Source organism: Lissotriton helveticus, chromosome 6 (genome assembly GCF_964261635.1).
Source record: "Lissotriton helveticus chromosome 6, aLisHel1.1, whole genome shotgun sequence".
Lineage (NCBI taxonomy): Eukaryota > Metazoa > Chordata > Amphibia > Caudata > Salamandridae > Lissotriton > Lissotriton helveticus.
Window position 1 is genome coordinate 1,054,948,763 of NC_136067.1, and position 18,499 is coordinate 1,054,967,261.

The window sequence follows — 18,499 nt, forward strand, 5'->3', positions numbered from 1 at the left end:
CAGTTTTAGGTTTCCCCTCCTTATGCATTGTGACAATGGTGGCAGTCCTTTGATCTAGAGGCAGGAACCCCTTGTCCCTAGATTCCTCTTACATGGTCCTTAGATATGAGGCCAATCTATCTGGTTTAAGTTTGTAGAGTTTTATCGGCAACCCATTGGGGCCAGAGGCCATGCCCGAAGTGAGGGATCTAATTGCTGTTGCTATTTCGTCGTTGGACATATTACTATCCAAGAAATCATAGTTGTCCACTGACAGCTTGGGCAGTGTTATGTGAGCTAACATTTGATGGGAGTCTTCTTTAGACTAGGAGGCAGCTGAAGAGTAAACAGCACCAAATTGGCCCGCTAACAGGTCCACAATGTCTTGAGGATCCGTAAGGGGCTTACCCCCTTGCCCATGGAGCTCTGGCACTAGCTGGCTTGCCCATTCCTTCTTATCCAACCACGCTAATAGTTTCCCAGCTTTGTCGCCCACCTCATACAACCGTCCCTGCGCTGCTCTCCCCAGGGCTTTAGCCTGGTCAGTCGCCAACGCCCTATAGTCCTGCTGTTTGAGTATGAGAAGGTGAAGTCTGTCGGGTGTGATATCTGATTCCAAGTCAGATTCTAACTGGCTAATCTCTGTCTTTATGGCCTCCAACTCCTTCCGGTGCTCCTTCTTCTTCCCCGAGATCAAAGAAAGGACCTGACCCCGAATCACCGTCTTGAAGGCCTCCCACAGTGTCTGTGGGTATTCTACTGAGCCTTCATTATCAATAAAATAGTTGTCCATGGCCACAAGGAGTTCCTTACGAATATGGGGATCCCGAAGGTACCACGGGTTAATGAGGGCCACCCGTCCCACCTGTTTATATTTAAAAACCACATGAAGTCAAGCTGGCGAATGTTCAGAAATGCCTCTAGCAAGGTGTTTAATCTCCCGAACGGGGGCAATTTGAGATGCGGGGATCAAAAAATAATCAATTCGGGATAGGCTCCCATGCGCCTCGGAATGGAAAGTGTGCTGCAGTGTGTTTGGGTGAAAGGCCCGCCAACCGTCCACCAGCCCCATAGTCTCGAGGAATTTGGGTAGCCAACCAGAGGAGTGAGCAATCTCGCGAGGGGGATGACGATCTAGTGTACCCGAAACAACTGAATTTAAGTCTCCCCCTAATAGTAACAGACCCTCTGGGATGTATAACAATAGTGTTCCTAGATCTCTAAAGGTGACGGCTTGGAGGCCTGGGGGTACATAAACCGACGAAAGTGTAATTGGGTGCCCCTCCCATGTGCCCGAGACCCCAATATATCGCCCCCTGTCGTCGGTCCAGGTCATCTGCACTACAAGGGGGAAGGATTTCTTCATCATAATACCAACCCTCCGGGAGTCCGTGGTGAACCCTGCATGAGCCAACATTACATAACCCCCTCTGTGCAACGCCTTGCATGCATTACCAATAAGATGAGTTTCCTGAAGTAGGATAAAGTCAGGGGCCTGGCGCTTTATGTATTGGAGGACAACGCTACGTTTTATCTTGTCCCCCAGCCCATTGACATTCCAGCTTAACAATTTAATCCCACCGTCCTAACGTGCAGCCACAATAAATAAAAAAATCTCCATATCCTTTACGGAAAGTGCAGTACATGTTTCTACTTCCCCTACTAGAATTGCAATAGAAGTCGCTGGTGCAATAAATGCCATAAAAACACAACAAAACACGGTTTGGGACAGCCGCCCGAGAGCCTGTGGGCACGTTCGATGACGAAGAATTTGCTGAGGCCTTTGGGCTGCAGATGTTTAAGAATGAGGTCTTCAACGAAGAGATCAGGGGATTGCCCCTCCGATTTTTCCGGAACACCCAGGATGCGGAGGTTGTTGCGTCGCAGACGGCCCTCATAGTCGTCCAGCTTGAGGTCGGTAAGCTTGCGAAAGTCTTGGAGCTCGCAGATTTCCCCCTGAAGCTGCGCAACATCACCGACAAGACTAGTGGTGGTGATTTCTACTTGCTTGACCTTCTCGTACAGTTTCGCCAGGTCAGCCCTGATGAGGTTCATGTCAATCATTATTGTGTCCAGAGAGGTCTTGACGCCGGTAATGGCTTCCATAACATCCTTCAGTGACATCTCCTGTTCCTCATCATCCAAGCCCCCCCGGGCGGCATCTCTGGACAACCGGTTCTGTTGCACTTCTTTGGAAACGGTATAGAGGTCCAGTTTGTTGGTTTGAGTTGTCCTCAACCCACGAGCCCCTGTGTTTTTATTGCGGTCCATTGTGCCACTTAATGTCCAATCCCAGCTGGTCCAAAGCCACCCAGGCCGATAGGCCACACCACCACTTACTTCACGCTGAGGGTTGTCGGCTGATGAAGGTGCCAATGCGCAATTGCGGGTATTGGATGAGCCCACTCTAGGTCTGTCTCCTGCTGAGGGGATGTCTGCCCCAGTGTCGGTCGTAAGGGCGATGCTGGTGCCAGGTACTGCCCTGGTCATGTGGGCCCTTATGTTGGTAATGTTTCCCGTGTCAAGCTGCAAGCCCTCCAGCTTTTCTGGTGGTGGACTCTTTCTTGGCTCCAGTTACGATGTAGGAGGCCTATTGCCCCACCTCCGCACCCCCTGTAATACCGGGGCACAGCAGGGCACATAGCAAAGGGTCCCCGGGAATCCGCGCTCGGCTGGCGAGGTCTCCGACTATAGTGTGCAATGTGGGGAGGAGGTCAGGGCACAACAGGGCTCAGAGGCGAAGTGTCGCCCTTTGCAGTTCTTTATGCGCGAGTCCAGCGTGAACCGCGGATCTCTCCCCACCTCACCAGGCTCATACAATGGGTTGTCGTCTGCCGCTGGGTCGACCGGGTCCCAGTCTCTAAGCAGGGAAGTGATCCTCCTTTGTCAGCGGTGGCGCTCACTGGGCGCGGTGCCACCACGCGAAGGCATCTCTTCGTTCGGGTCTTGCCCCCGGCCTTCTGCAGTACTATGGGTCCCGGCGTGCGCTCCGTACGTAGGCCTCACCTCTTCGATGGCCGTATCACCGGTCTCCGGCGTCGGAGGCGAACCGGGGTGGGCAGGTTCTCGACCACTACTGTTCCAACATGCGGGACTGCAGTCAGACGGGTTGGATCAGGGAGCAGGATAGACGTGGGGAAGGGGCAAGTTGCGGAGTTAAGCTTTACGTAGCCATCTTGACTCGATGCCTGGCCACGCCCCCACCAAGACAATTTTTGATTGCTGGCTTTCTGTTTCCTCTCAAGCACTAAGTGCTAGAAAATCGATGTTCTGACTGTCAGACAACATCGCTCAGGATCCGAAATCTCTTGTTGTTGATGAACTCTACACACACATACAACTTTACTCTGGACCTCAAACAATATTTCCTCCAGATTATGTTATTTCTTTCATCCATAATATTGGAGAGGAAGGTATCAAGCAAGAGTCTATTAACAGTATATTATCTGCTGTGAGAGAATACAAAAATATGTCTAATAACAAAATGCCCTTTGAACCTAAGTCAACTTGTGACCAAATTTTCATCAGCTCAAACATTACTTTTATTGGTAAGTAGACGGGTTAACTTCAGACCTTTTCAGCCACCGAAACCTATACTTTGTTGCAAAGGAATTACTCATTTATGCACAGTACTCAAACTCAGAAGAGGTGTAATATGCTGTGAAAATTGTGTATCAGGGTGGGAAGCTAGTATTAACCAACTAAATGTTATGCATGCTATACAGCCTCAATTGCAGGAAGGCTGTGTCATTACCTACTGGAACTGGATCCAGTGGCCTACACATTACGCAGTAAACAGAGTGACAGAATAAGACTTCTCACGTATTCACTATCTACATGACAATTCTAAATCATTTAAACAAGGAAATCTACCGCTGCATTTTTTCAAGGGCATCATTGATGTCCTGCTGACAAATCTCTTCTTTACCTTCATGCCACACTGGCCCTTATATTCTCCATTGACAAAGCCAGGACATTTAGAAGCTCTCCACAAATCTTAATCACATATCAGTCAGTTAACTTTTAAGTACGACAGCCTCTAAAACTTCCACAATAAATACAACGTTTTTTCATCGATTATAATAAAGTCTACTTTGAACAAAATAACCTCCTATCTCCCATTCAATACAGGCTTTTTCCATTAAAGTTCATGCTAAAGCTTTGCTTTTTACATCCCACTAGGAAAAGCAGCTCCTACAAGTAATGGAAGGCCACACGTTTTGGAGACCCCCCCCCCCCAAAAAGCAAATGTTTCATGTTTTACTTGAGGGGTTTTGAATAATTTATTTGGGCAAATTATACTTTCTCTGAACAGGAAAGCAGAGTTCTTCAATCTCAATTACCAGTGTACATCATTCCTCATATTAAGTGTGTGCATGGTTAATTAAGGCTACAAAGAATTTTAACTGTGTTGGCATCAAGGACTAGGAGAAATGATTTTGCTTCACTGCAACCCAGCTGTATGAAACATATTTTTTCTCTTTGGGAGAGGACAATATTTCCTTTACTGGAAGAATTGTGATCAACATTTAAGCAGGATACCTGGGCCGAGATAACAATTTCTTTCCTTTCCTTCAGGGTCCTCTGCATGTATTAGATGCAGTTGTTCCTCTCGATTTTTCCTGAATAATGCATCAGAGTTGTTAACTGTATCACCTGTGGGAAAAAAGACAGGAATCTATTCAAATTCTTAGATGTTTTTCTCTTTTCGTCCTATTCACCCATATTTAATTTTTTATCCACATATCTCTAGGTTCCTAATTGTATACTTTCTGTATACCAGCTTGTGCCTGAACCAATTCAAATAGGTTTATATTTGGTCCACAAGATTGCAGCCACAATGTATACCCTAAAGGACATATAATATTAAGACTTACTAAGAAAGTAGCTGATTCCTTCCGTTTCTTCCAACTGCCCCAACCCAACTCTAAGTTATTAAGGAATCAACATTGATACAATAATACTGACATAGATGCAGTGGATATATCCTGGTGAGGCATTGAGATAGATGGGTTTCTCTATATGGCACTACCTTTTCCTGACATGATTTACCTTTTACTGTTTTTTAAATGGCCGAATGTACAGGGTGCTGCTACTATATTGTTCTGCATAGCTACATGCGGATTGGATGTCAGATTCATGTAGAATGTTAGAAAAATCTAATTCAACCCAAATATAAGCAAACAGCATCACAACCTTTTCAGGAAAACTATTTATGATTGGATCGTCAAAAAGTCCAACCACCTTCACAAGGCCATGAACACTATAGAGTAGTTCAGAGTAGTATACTGTGGTGGGCAATACAACCTAGCTCGCTGAACAGTTCCTAAAATCTCTGAATGTTAAAAAAAGATAGAAAATACTTGCTAACGTGAAAGGTTTTGCATAGTTAATTGAAGAATATGAAAAAGAAATTGTCAGGTTAAAATCCAGTGACATACAGAAAGGAAATGCACTTTGTATTACAATAAAAGTAGCAATATATTCTAAATTCACTTCCAGTCATAAAAGAAATATTAAATATTTACGGTTATTGTTCTAATGAGACGTATCAGTGAGGTGTAGAAATCCCAGTCAGTGATGATCTGCTGTGTATCATGGCTGTCTGGGAATATGGCAAGTGGTGTGGGCAGACTGCACCCATGTCCTCAAGATACAGACCCAGTGCGGGAGAAGGCAGGTGAGACTGCAATCTGCCACTCCGCAGCCTCACTCAGGTCACTGGAGACCCAGATAGGGAAATACAAGGGAACCATGTACTTCCACTTATGACATAGCAACAGTGGGAAACATCACGTCAATGTATAACCGGATTCAGAGTAAGGTATTCTGTCCTACGTGACAGTCACTCAAAGCCTTGAAGTTATAGATACAAGCTGTAGCACTGGCCTCTTCTGCATGTAGCCAGTAACTAGCAGGAACTATCCAGTAACTAGCATTCACAACCGTGCTGTACAAGGTCTTCTTCAGAAAGCAAGCCCTCTAAAAGCAAGCAATGTAGTAGGCCACAAATAGTCATGAGTCTCACTCACTAATGTTTTCTCCTCTGAGAATATCTCTTGATATATTTCTAGTTGTTTTCCCTTTTATCTGTATTCTTCCCCAGTGTATCTCTATATGGAGTGGTGTGAAGTATGACAAAGGTTTGTAAGACGTAACTGAAGAAAAACAACTCTGACATTGAAAATAAAGTACATGACTGACAAAGGCGAAAGGACAATACAAAATTTGAAGCAGACATATGTTGTGAACGAAGAGCAATGAAGCTTAAAGATTTTAGAAACTTAAGTGTATTGGCAGAATAGGGGACTTTTAAAATTTTAGCTGCCAAAATAAATTAGAAAATTAGGAAAACCAAGTGATGACTTTTTAACAGAAATTATGCAAAAAGGAGTTTGTAGAAAATAGCAAAATATTCAGGTAATCAGACTCAAAATTAGATAACATCTTTAAATGCAAGTAATTGAATATAGCAAGCAAAGGGAAAAAATGCACCATAGGAAATATGTATTGTCACAAAGCTAGGACTAAGTCTGAGCTAAAAGCAGAGTGATGTTTGTTAGTGTTTAGTACAGGACAGATAGGAGGTCCTTCCTTCCTCACCCATGTCGAAACAATCATTTCTTTCCCTTCCATCAGAGTCCACTGCGTTGATCAGATGTGCATGTTCCTCTCTATGTATCCGGAAGAGCAAATCAGGGCTGACCACAGTCTCACCTGTGAAATGATAACAGCATCCAGAATAAATCTACTGACATTCAATGAATTTCATTTGACTGTTTAAACTTCTACTGCAAACTCTTGTTGTCCTCCCATTCGGAGTCCTTCTGCCAGAATATCTGCAAATAGTGTATAATAGATCCCCGTTGGCTTTATTTTCTTTTTTCTAAAATGTATATCCTGTTCTGGAGACCTGATCGTTACATCCACCACCCATCAGGCCTGCTCAATTTTCACCCAGTTTAGAGTCTAAGGGCCAAGTTCACAAATTGTATTTAGTAGCACCTAAATTATCAAACCTAAATTATCACTACAGTAGTACTAATCACATCGTATAAAATATAATTTACATCTTGCCAAAGAACTCTGCCTTAGCCTTTCCTACCTTTTCTGTGCGGAAATCTCAACTGATGTAGATATGTGCTTTAGCAGTAAATATGAGAGAGACCAGAAGAGTGGAGAGGCAATGGGGAATATTTACTACTAAATGGGAGACATTTAGGGAAATGTAAGGATGTGTTTATGGAGGGATATGTTAATACACCCCCGTCACAAACAGTAATGCCATTGCTAATCACAGACTACACTTCTAAACTTACAACCGCCTTACATGTGGCAAAACATTCTCTAATGTACTCCAGCACAGCCTTAGAGTAAGGCAAGCACCACACATGGCCAACAATGGTACTGCAACACACTCCCATAGAAATTATTAGAAGGCATCGAAATGCCCCGGTAATCTTCATTACTCCGAGTCCTTGTCTTCCTCGCCACAGTATTAACCATTGAGCCTCCGGCTCCCACAGAAACTCCAAGCAAAACTTAGCACTCTAGTCTCCCTCTCCCTCCCTCCAAGATGGCCCCCAGTGGCTACAGCCAATCCCATAAAGGGATACAGAAAGCAGCTAAACGACCTGAAATCCAAGCCGCAGACATGAAGCCACCAAGAGGGCCGGGAGGGAAGGGAAATTATACTGTGGCGAGGAAGACAAGGACTCAGAGTAATGAAGATTACCGGTAAGTAACCGGGGTATTACCTCCTCGTCCGTCTTCCTCGCCACAGTATTAACCATTGAGCCGATACCAAAGCCTATCAGCTTCATGCAAGGAAAAACAGCCCACAACACGAAGGCAGTCAAACAACAAGTTTATTAACAAGAGGCAGATAAACAAAAGAAATCCCCTCAAGGAACACCAGCAGTCAGCACAGAAGAGGCAAAGGAAACAGAGCCCTCACCCCCAACCTGAAGGCGGTAATGGGACATGAAGGTATGAGGGGACGACCAAGTGGCAGCCCTGCAAACATCCTCCATGGAGACCCCTTTAAACGCCGCCCAAGAGACAGCAACAGACCTGGTGGAACGGCCCTGAATAGGAAGAGAGGGAACCTCGGAAACAGAACCATACGCCAACAAAATAGTCTCCTTAATCCAACGACTGACCGTGGAAAAGGAAGGTTTCAAGCCCCTACGGAACAAACCAAAATTGACAAATAAATTGTCCACCTTACAAAAGGAAGACGTGCAGGACAAATAAACCAACAAGGCACGTCGAACATCCAACAGATGCAAAAGACACTCCTCATCCGAGGAAGGATCCGGGCAAAGAACAGGAAGGACCACCTCAGCAGACCGATAAAAGAAGGAATCAACCTTCGGCACAAACGTAGGATGAGGGCGCAAGACCACACGATCCATCAAAACAACCAAAAACGGAGCAGACCGCAGGAAAGCCCCCAATTCCCCAATACGCCTGGTAGAAGCAATAGCCACAAGAAAGACGACTTTAAGCGTCAAAAACTTCAAATCAACCGCCTCCAAAGGCTCGAAAGTAGCAGATTGCAACGAACGTAAGACCAAAGGAAGGTCCCAAGGAGGAGGACACAGGATAGGCCGGGGCCGCTGGAAAGACAGGGACTTAAAAAGCCGCGCCACCAAAGGAGCCACCGAAACCAAAGGAAGGACATGAAAAGCCCGAATGGCGGCCCACTGAGCACGAATAGCAGAAATGGCCAAACCCAACTCAAAACCCTCATTAAGAAAATCAAGAATGCGAGCCGGGTCCAAAGAAGCCACAGACAGACCGCATCGAAGGCACCAAGAAGCAAAGTTGTCCCAATGCTTAGCATAGGATTTTAACGTAGAAGGCCTCCGAGACTGCTGAATAACACCAGCAACAGCCAACGAACAACCACGTCGGATCAGGGATTCCCTCTCAAGAGCCAGGCCCGCAGACCCAGGGACCAGAACACAGGCAGCGGAAGTAGAGGGCTCAACAGAGGGAAAGGCACGAACGGCAAGGCCCACCCCGGTGTCACAGCCAATTCTAACAATAGGGGATACCAAGGGCGACGACACCACCCCGGAACAATCAGAAGGACAAAAGACCCCTCCCTCTTGATTTTCTGCAGGGGAACCGGGGGGAAAGCATACAAGAGGCCCTGCGGCCAACGGAACGACAGAGCATCCACCCTCCAAGCATTCATGCAAGGCATAATTGTGCAAAAGCAGCGGACCTTGGCATTGGACTGGGACGCAAAGAGGTCTACAATCGGAGACCCAAACATCCGCCTTAACCTCCCAAACATCAAGTGCGTCAGGGACAAAGAACCCATGGAGGGGAACACACGGCTCAGACAGTCCGCCACAGTGTTCTCCCGACCAGGTAGGTAAATCGCAGACATGGACGCCAGGTGCAACTCCGCCCAAGAACAAATCTGATGACTGAGGCAATTGAGGGAGAGAACCCTGCAACCCCCCTGATGGTTGATATATGACATAACCACCTGATTGTCCGTCCGAATTGCACATGGTGACCCAACAGAAGATTCGAGAAGGCCAACAGGCCCAACTGAACCGCCTTCAGCTCCTTGTAGTTGGAGGAACAGGAGATCACAGAACAAGACTAAACCCCTTGCGTCGTCGAATCCCCCAGAGTAGCACCCCAACCCAATAGGCTGGCATCGGTAGTGAGAATCCGAGATGGAAGAACCAGAAAGGGGAGACCCCGAGATAGATGAACCACGTTCAAGCACCAACTCAGGACAACCCGAATTTCGGAGGACACAGGGATCAAAACATTCATATCTAGGGAACAGGGGTCCCAATGCAACAAAATATGTGACACCACCGGATACATGTGAAGGCGAGCCCACGGCACCGTCAACAAAGATGCAGACATCAGACCCTGCACCCTCAACCACAGGCTCACAGGATAAGAAGGCCCAAACAACAGGGATTGAACAGCAGAGATCAGAGACAGAATCCGAGCAGGGGGCAGGAACACCATCCCCAACTGAGTCTTGAAAAGCGCCCCAATGTAAGTCAATTCCTGAGCAGGAACCAGGGAGGACTTCGGGACATTCACCAAGAATCCGTGCCAACCCAGGACGCAGAACCGTAGAAACTTCTGAGAGTCGAGGTGCACAGGCACATGGAGATGTGCATCCCTCAAGTCTATCGAGGCCAGAAAATCCCCTTGAGAAACAAGAGGAAGGATCACCTGGAGAGAAACCATCTTGAACTTTTGATGAGGAACGAAAGTATTCACCCATTTCAAATCAATCACAGGCCTGAGATCCCCTGTGCGTTTCGACACCAGGAACAGAATGGAATACACTCCTAACCCCAATTGATCTCCTGGTACTGGAACCACTGCTCTCTTTTGCACAAGGGATTCGATGTCGTCCAAAAGCGCCACCCTCTTCAGAGCGTCTCTGGGACAAGGAGTGGACCTGAAACAGTCCGGGGGAGTCTGGGTAAATCCAAGACGAAAACCCTCCGAAATCACCTGAAGGACCCACTGATCCGAAACGGTCTCGCTCCAAGAGTCCCGGAAGAAACCTAGACGACCCCCAACCGGACTCACTCCAGGAGCAATCCAGTCATGATTTTTGAAGCAGGGGTGGAGGAGGCAGAAGCACCCGAGAACCGGGACTTGTCAAAGGAAGGAGCACCCCGGCCACGCCCCCTCCCACGAAAGGGCTGACTCGCACGGCACCTCCGTGAAGGACCAAAAGCCCTCTGGGAACCAAAAGCACGGAAGCGACCAGCCCGGTCAGGAGCAAGCAGCTTTCGGTCTTCCGCCATTATCTTCACCATATCATCCAACGGGGAACCAAACAGCTTAACACCAGGAAAGGGGATCTTCATCAACAGACCCTTCTGTGTAGCATCAGCTTTCCAGGAGCGGAGCCACAATTGCCTTCTAGCAGCGACAGAAGACCCTGCCGCAGAAGCAGCCGCCCCCAAGGAATCAAACGATACGTCAGAAAGGAGACAAACCTGTTGCTCCATCATAGCCAGCGTAGAAGATAAATCTTCCCCCTGGTCCAACAATTCAGCCAACGACTGAAAATATTTAAGCAAAGACTGGATGGCGTAAGAAGAATAGGCCGCCACCCGGATGGAAAAATTAGCAGCAGCAAAAGTGCGCTTCACTGCCCCATCCACCTTACGATCCACAGGGTCAGCAGGAGAGGAATCCTCAGAAACAACAGTCCCATGAGATGACATACTAGCCATCAAGGAATCAACCTTAACGGAGGAAGGAAATTTCACTGAAAAGTCCTGCAAGGGATAACATTTATTCAAAAAATGTGGAAAAGAGCCCTTGTCCACATCCTTCCATTCTGATTCCAAAAAATTAACACAGAAGAATGAAGGGGCAAAGATTCAGGCTCAGGACGCTGATATTGCGCAAACAAATCATCCTCCAAAGGCACAATAGAATCAGGGAAAACCAAATTCTTGCGAATGTGACCAAGCACCACCTTAAGGTCGGAAACCAGCACAAAACGGCCCCTGACGTCAACATCCTCCTCCGTCTCAGAGTCAAGAGCAGGAGCATCATCAGCCTTCACCTTCTTAGCAGGAGGAACAGCCACCTCGTCCTGCAAAGCAGTAGCCACCACAGAATCAATCATCTTCTGCAACATATCCAAAGAAGGTATCGTAATGCCAGAACCAGAAGCCATATCCAAAGAGCCAGGAGCAGCCCCATCTGAAGAACCACCCTCCATGACCAGTAAAACGCAAATGAAACAGACAGGCAGAAAACATCAAACAACACCGGTAAAAAAAGGCTCCAAGGCGCCATGGCAACCAACAAACCCTCCCACTGCACGCCCCCAACAGAAGCATAAAAAACTGAGGAAGTCCGGCGTGCCGCCCTAATGAAGCAGACAGACCTCCCCCGGAAGAAACATGCAGTGGAGCACCATGAGGAAACAGGTATGGCAAAACGAAGCAGCTCAGCAGCACCGCTAGCCAACGGGGGTATAATCGCGCAATGTCCGCTATACAGGACGGGCGTCTAGACACAAAAGCATCCCAATGAAGAAAAAGACCGCTAAAGGAGGTCAAAGACGCTCGCATCCCCATAAAAAAGAAACAAGAGGCAGACAGAGGGCGGTCCTCAAACGAACAAACCCCCTCGAAACTCAGAGACCGCTAGAGCGGGACCCGGTAAAACAGGCAGATGAGGGGAACAGAAAAGCACACAATAGACACATAACCAACATTCCCCCAACACCAAACCCCACAGTGACCAGAGATCAGCCAACTGCGAACCCAGCCACACTCACCTGCATCGCAGGCACACAGCACTCGGAGTAGTGCAAAAACTAAAAAACAGGTCGTTTAGCTGTTTTCTGTATCCCTTTATGGGATTGGCTGTAGCCACTGGGGACCATCTTGGAGGGAGGGAGAGGGAGACTAGAGCGCTAAGTTTAGCTTGGAGCTTCTGTGGGAGCCGGAGGCTCAATGGTTAATACTGTGGCGAGGAAGACGGACGAGGAGGTAATAAGATATCCCCCAAGTGGATTAATGTTAAATAAATGAAATTGCTTTGACGTTTAATTATATATATATTCAATGAAAAAACCATAGGTTTCACACCAGTTATAGTTAGGAATTAGCATTTAAAAAACCTATTAAATTCACTGAAAAAACCATAGGTTTCACACCAGTTATAGTTAGCTGGAAATTTTACTGACATAAAACCATTGAAATTCCCACGTTATAGTTAGTTGGACTCACCAGTGGTGTGAAGGGTCTAATAAACCCCAATGGTTGCTCTTTTAGTAACCTTCCTTGTTTGCATTAGGGCCCAGTGTGCTCTTGATGCACTGGTGCTGTTTGGGCCTCAACCAGTGGTCCATAAGGAGGGGAAAATTGAAGCAGAGGAGACACCTCTATCTCAAGAGGCCCTTATTCTTGTAATTCTCGCCCTCATCACCTCACGTCTAGATTATGCCAACTGTCTATACGTGGGGGTCCCTGCCTGCCATCTTTCCCGACTCCAACTGGTTCAGAACCAGGCAGCCAGATTAATTTTTCGGCAGCCCAAACATCAGCATGTCACTCCTTTGCTGAAAACTTTACACTGGCTCCCCGTTGCACAGCGGTGTGTTTTTAAAATGGCCTGTACTATTTTCAAATCTTTGTTTCTATGTGCTCCTGCTTTTATTTCTTCTTGTTTGCACGCCTATATCCCTTCCCGCCACCTCAGATCCTCGGCTCACAACCTCTTGATCACCCCCAGGTTCAACCGCAAGAAACATGGAGGAGCCTGTTTCTCCTTCCTTGCTCCTGCCACCTGGAACTCCCTCCCTCTTGCCATTCGTCTGTCTAACGACTATCGCTGCTTCCGCAATTCTTTGAAAACTTACCTGTTCCGTCTGGCGCACGGCTAGCGGCCCTGCCCTCGTATGTTCTTCTCCCACCTGGTCTAGAGCGCCAAGAAACCAATTGGTGTATGTGCGCGGTACCAAATCCTTTTTAATAATAATAATAATAATAATAATAATAACACCTTAATTGGGCCATAAAGAGATGACAGAGAGGAGGATGAGGCAAGACTGGGGCCCTTGTTTTGAACAAATGGCAGAGGAGACTGACCGCTTTGCAAGGCACTAGGCTATCATTGGTAAAGTAGGTGAAGAGGCACTGGGGTCAAGGGATGTGAGAGGCCTACTGCATCACAATTATCACTGTCTTACGTTACAAAAGAGACATTGGGCCTCATTTTCTATTCTAGCATTAGGGCTGAAGGCACCGTTTGCGCAAAGAGGAGGGACAACATGAGGGAGCTCAATTTTCTCTGAAAGGTAAAGGAAGCTTGTTTCCAGATTAGAGTGATGGCCAGGTATGGTGGGAAAGGGGTGAAGGGGCAGAGGAGACAGGCTGCAACTCGGGCTGCAATTATCAGTAGTGCAGCAGGTGCAGTTGCATTGAGGTAAAATTCTGGCCATAATATTTTGAAGGGTGCTCGCAACTTCAAAACAATTTGTTTAGGGGAACTCAGAGAAATGTCTGAAAATCTTTGATGTGGAGAATGATATCTGTCCAAACAGGGTCAAATACAATCCACTTTTGGTAACAGAAACCTGGCCTAAGTCCACAGGTTGAGATGGACGCGCCAGAAATGGTTTAAAAAAACGGCTAAGCAGTGGTTCGGAAAAAGCTTCAGCATCAAAGGGTTTAAGATATTCAAGTTCTTCCTCAATAGCCATTTATATACCTTTGGGTACAGATGAATCTTTATTTTAGAACATAGCCGAGCCCTTGATTAGTCTATATCTATGAGAAGTTTGTGCCACAACTTTGAGAGAAAAAGTGCTATTATTGCAACACAGAGGTTTCTCGTGGCTAAAGTGATGTTGCTGATCAAATTGGCTCCCAATGATGTCAGATGTTTACTCAACACGAGGCAGTGCATTGAGCTTGTTCAATAAGAACTATTTCCATGAAGGAATTTCTGAATGAGTAACAAAACAAGGAAACCTATTATGGAAAGAATTTGTAGTCATAATGCAGTTCGATTTAGGAGCTCCATATACTGCCTTAACAGCATAGCTTTACATACAGTGTACAAGATTGTGGCGTATACTGTGCTAATGTATTATCCTTTACATTAAGGATAAAGGTAGGAAGATATGCAGGTGCACAGGACAGTTACAAAGAACACAGATGGAACCCAGAGTAAAAAATCAGGCTAGCCATGAGAAAAACCTAAATGCTCTACAGGACCAGTGTGAGAGGCAGGGGCGGCTCCCCCATTATGGTGGTGGAGCGTCGCCCCACCTGCTGCGAGTGCAGCGGGCACACACATTGATAAAATGATATTAAATATCATTTTATTAATGTGTCCAAGGCGCAGCGCGATGGCATGGCTGTGATTGCACTAGAAATACAGACCCCTGCCAGTGCGCAGGTCAGATCGGCTGGCAACCTACAGCTGACCAACCTCACATGCGTACTTCAAAGCCTGCAATCCTATGGCTGAGAAAATGAAGAGGGATTGCATCCGCAGGCCCCCAGCATGAAAAGGACCGCTGGGTTAGCCTGCTCCAGCCAATCCTAGAGCTGTGGGCTGGTTTTGCTCTCTAGGGCGGAAGTCCTTCCTTCTTCGCCCAAGCCATGGAGACCGCCGGGAGGAAGGAGACCGCATCCAGAGCCTGGGGCAGCGAGGACACAGAAAAGAGCATCGGGTGGCAGGTACATTATTTGTATTTTATTTTTAATTTATATTGTCTGTTCCCCCTCCAAGTCGTCAGCCCCACCCCGCCACTCCACCCCCCACACCAGCCGCTACTGGTTAGAGACTGAACCCCGTAAAGCAACTGTAAGTTTCCTTAATAACATGATGAGCAGGAAAGGTTTCAGAAGCAGGTGGCTAAAGGAGTGCAAGAAGTGCCTTTGAATTACTGAAGGTGGCAGTAATCAAATGCTGAGGAAAATATGAACAGGAGGGTTTAATGTGAACAGGATCTCCCCAACCCCATCCTGCAAATCTAGAAGGGTTCCTGCATACCAAAATAATGGTGCAACAGATCAATGGCGGACCTTGGCCACATACGGTGGCAGTGATCTGGATTGTATACAATCAATTGTGAGGCTATTTACTCAAACTGAGGGCGCTGGGCGTATGTGTCCCCAGAGGTAGTTTTTTTGAGTAATGAAGGGAACCATTATAGCATCTTATGGTGACACAGTGTTTCTAAAGGAGCAAATGAAATGGCAAAAGTTTAAAACGTCAAAACAAAGAAGAATCTTTCCTTCTTACAAGATTGCCAGGAATAGAATTGAGGATAGAACCAGGAAAAGACTAATCTGAAATGTCAGTTCTTACAAAAGGATATACAGTATCCTTGGAATCCTTTAAGACCTTGCACAAAAATCTTACAAGGAGGAAATGAAAATGTTAACAATGGAGTCTATACATATATAGGTGCCGCTCACGGAGCATTGTTGCCGCTTGACACTTCCACTTTCACTCTATTGCCCTGCTGAGAAGCCCGTCTCCCCACCGAGGTGCTTCTGCTGGTGTGAGCGCGCTCGGCAATCGGCAGAACCTGTCATCGCTCCCAGCTGGAAGACTCTGTAGGTTGAGCACCGAGGGGAGTCCTCGAGAAGGGAACCGACCGGGGGACTGCGAGGCCCAGCATTCCTCAGGCAACGCAGCTGGTGCCTCTTCCCCCGGCGGCCACGCCCACCGCCTCCCGCCTTCTTTACCTTTCGCGACACCCGCTCCGCGGGTGCCGCTCACGGAGCATTGTTGCCGCTTGACACTTCCACTTTCACTCTATTGCCCTGCTGAGAAGCCCGTCTCCCCACCGAGGTGCTTCTGCTGGTGTGAGCGCGCTCTGCAATCGGCAGAACCTGTCATCGCTCCCAGCTGGAAGACTCTGTGGGTTGAGCACCGAGGGGAGTCCTCGAGAAGGGAACCGACCGGGGGACTGCGAGGCCCAGCATTCCTCAGGCAACGCAGCTGGTGCCTCTTCCCCCGGCGGCCACGCCCACCGCCTCCCGCCTTCTTTACCTTTCGCGACACCCGCTCCGCGGGTGCCGCTCACGGAGCATTGTTGCCGCTTGACACTTCCACTTTCACTCTATTGCCCTGCTGAGAAGTCCGTCTCCCCACCGAGGTGCTTCTGCTGGTGTGAGCGCGCTCTGCAATCGGCAGAACCTGTCATCGCTCCCAGCTGGAAGACTCTGTGGGTTGAGCACCGAGGGGAGTCCTCGAGAAGAGAACCTACCGGGGGACTGCGAGGCCCAGCATTCCTCAGGCAACGCAGCTGGTGCCTCTTCCCCCGGCGGCCACGCCCACCGCCTCCCGCCTTCTTTACCTTTCGCGACACCCGCTCCGCGGGTGCCGCTCACGGAGCATTGTTGCCGCTTGACACTTCCACTTTCACTCTATTGCCCTGCTGAGAAGCCCGTCTCCCCACCGAGGTGCTTCTGCTGGTGTGAGCGCGCTCTGCAATCGGCAGAACCTGTCATCGCTCCCAGCTGGAAGACTCTGTGGGTTGAGCACCGAGGGGAGTCCTCGAGAAGGAAACCGACCGGGGGGACTGCGAGGCCCAGCATTCCTCAGGCAACGCAGCTGGTGCCTCTTCCCCCGGCGGCCACGCCCACCGCCTCCCGCCTTCTTTACCTTTCGCGACACCCGCTCCGCGGGTGCCGCTCACGGAGCATTGTTGCTACTTGACACTTCCACTTTCACTCTATTGCCCTGCTGAGAAGCCCGTCTCCCCACCGAGGTGCTTCTGCTGGTGTGAGCGCGCTCTGCAATCGGCAGAACCTGTCATCGCTCCCAGCTGGAAGACTCTGTGGGTTGAGCACCGAGGGGAGTCCTCGAGAAGGGAACCGACCGGGGGACTGCGAGGCCCAGCATTCCTCAGGCAACGCAGCTGGTGCCTCTTCCCCCGGCGGCCACGCCCATCGCCTCAACGTACATTATTGACGCTATCTCCACCGCGACGCGGGACGCGCGCGGGACGGCGTCCGGGGCGAAGACCGGGCAAAGAGCGGGCCGTTTGAGGCCGTTCGAGTACGGTAGAGTCCGGTCCGGGCTATACCCCCTGGCTTTATTTTTGTTGCTGTAAACACACCTGCTAGCTGTGCTTGCTGAGGATAAGGCGCAATGTCCACACGTGAGTACAGAAGCAGGGCAGCCAAGGGGAAGTTGCAAAATGGAACACTTGATGACTTCATTACTAGAACTAACACCGCCATAGATATGGAGATCGGTAAGATGCAGCATAGGGTCTCCCTTGAACTTGATGCAGCAAGAAGGTTATCACAGGAGATGGCCATGACAAAAAAAAAATCCTCTCTGGGTCATTTTGCCTTTGCGAAAACACCAGATCGACCAATGGGCCCAACACCGATTCTAACACAGGCAGTTATTCATCATCCAATAGTCGCACCTCTTCCAGCCCCAGCATCGAAGGTGGGGTCTCCATGTGTTGCCCCCCCCATCATTAGTCCATCAGTGTGTGGGGTGGGAGTGGTGGAGGGGCCCCCTTTGGAGACGATACCAACTGCTAAGTGTAAGGTCACGAGCACGAGGATTTCCACTACCTCCCTAAAGGGTTCCAAACAGAAGCGGAAGCGTAACAACATCAGCGCCTATTCTAGGAAAAAGGCTAAGGTTGCAAAGGCTCAGATGTCCTTCCAAGTACTAGCTCAACCATCCCACTCACTCCTTTCCCTGGTAAAAAGTTGCCCCTCAGTACCAGAACCTAGTCCTGTAAAGTCAATGGGGGAACATGAGAATCTTGTAATCGAAAGTGAGAATGGTGGAGTACCATTTTGTACGATTAAAGGAAAGGATGTGGAATTTTTAACAATTGTGTGGGAAACGCTAAAAAAACTCCTAACCCCCTTGGAATTAAGACTCTCTCGAATAGAAACCCAGCTTCTCGAGACAGAAAAAAGTATTTTAAACCTTGCCACCTTGACCATACCTGGCAACAAACCAACTAGCCCACCAGTTGCGACACACACTCCATCAG

At 48.2% G+C, this 18,499-nt stretch overlaps 1 protein-coding gene across 3 annotated transcripts in view; it reads right to left on the reverse strand.

Annotated features, from left to right (window-relative positions):
* The window catches only part of LOC144763257 (zinc finger protein 212-like), a 111,181-nt gene that overhangs the window by 37,121 nt on the left and 55,561 nt on the right, over positions 1-18,499 (reverse strand). For 2 of the 3 annotated variants that reach the window (XM_078648698.1, XM_078648697.1), the window contains 2 exons: positions 6,583-6,696; positions 4,522-4,635 (listed from right to left, as the gene is read on the reverse strand). In XM_078648698.1, coding sequence (XP_078504824.1) covers positions 4,522-4,635; positions 6,583-6,696 — 228 coding nt within the window. The remainder of the gene's footprint in view (positions 1-4,521; positions 4,636-6,582; positions 6,697-18,499) is intronic. The other variant, XM_078648699.1, reaches the window with a different exon arrangement.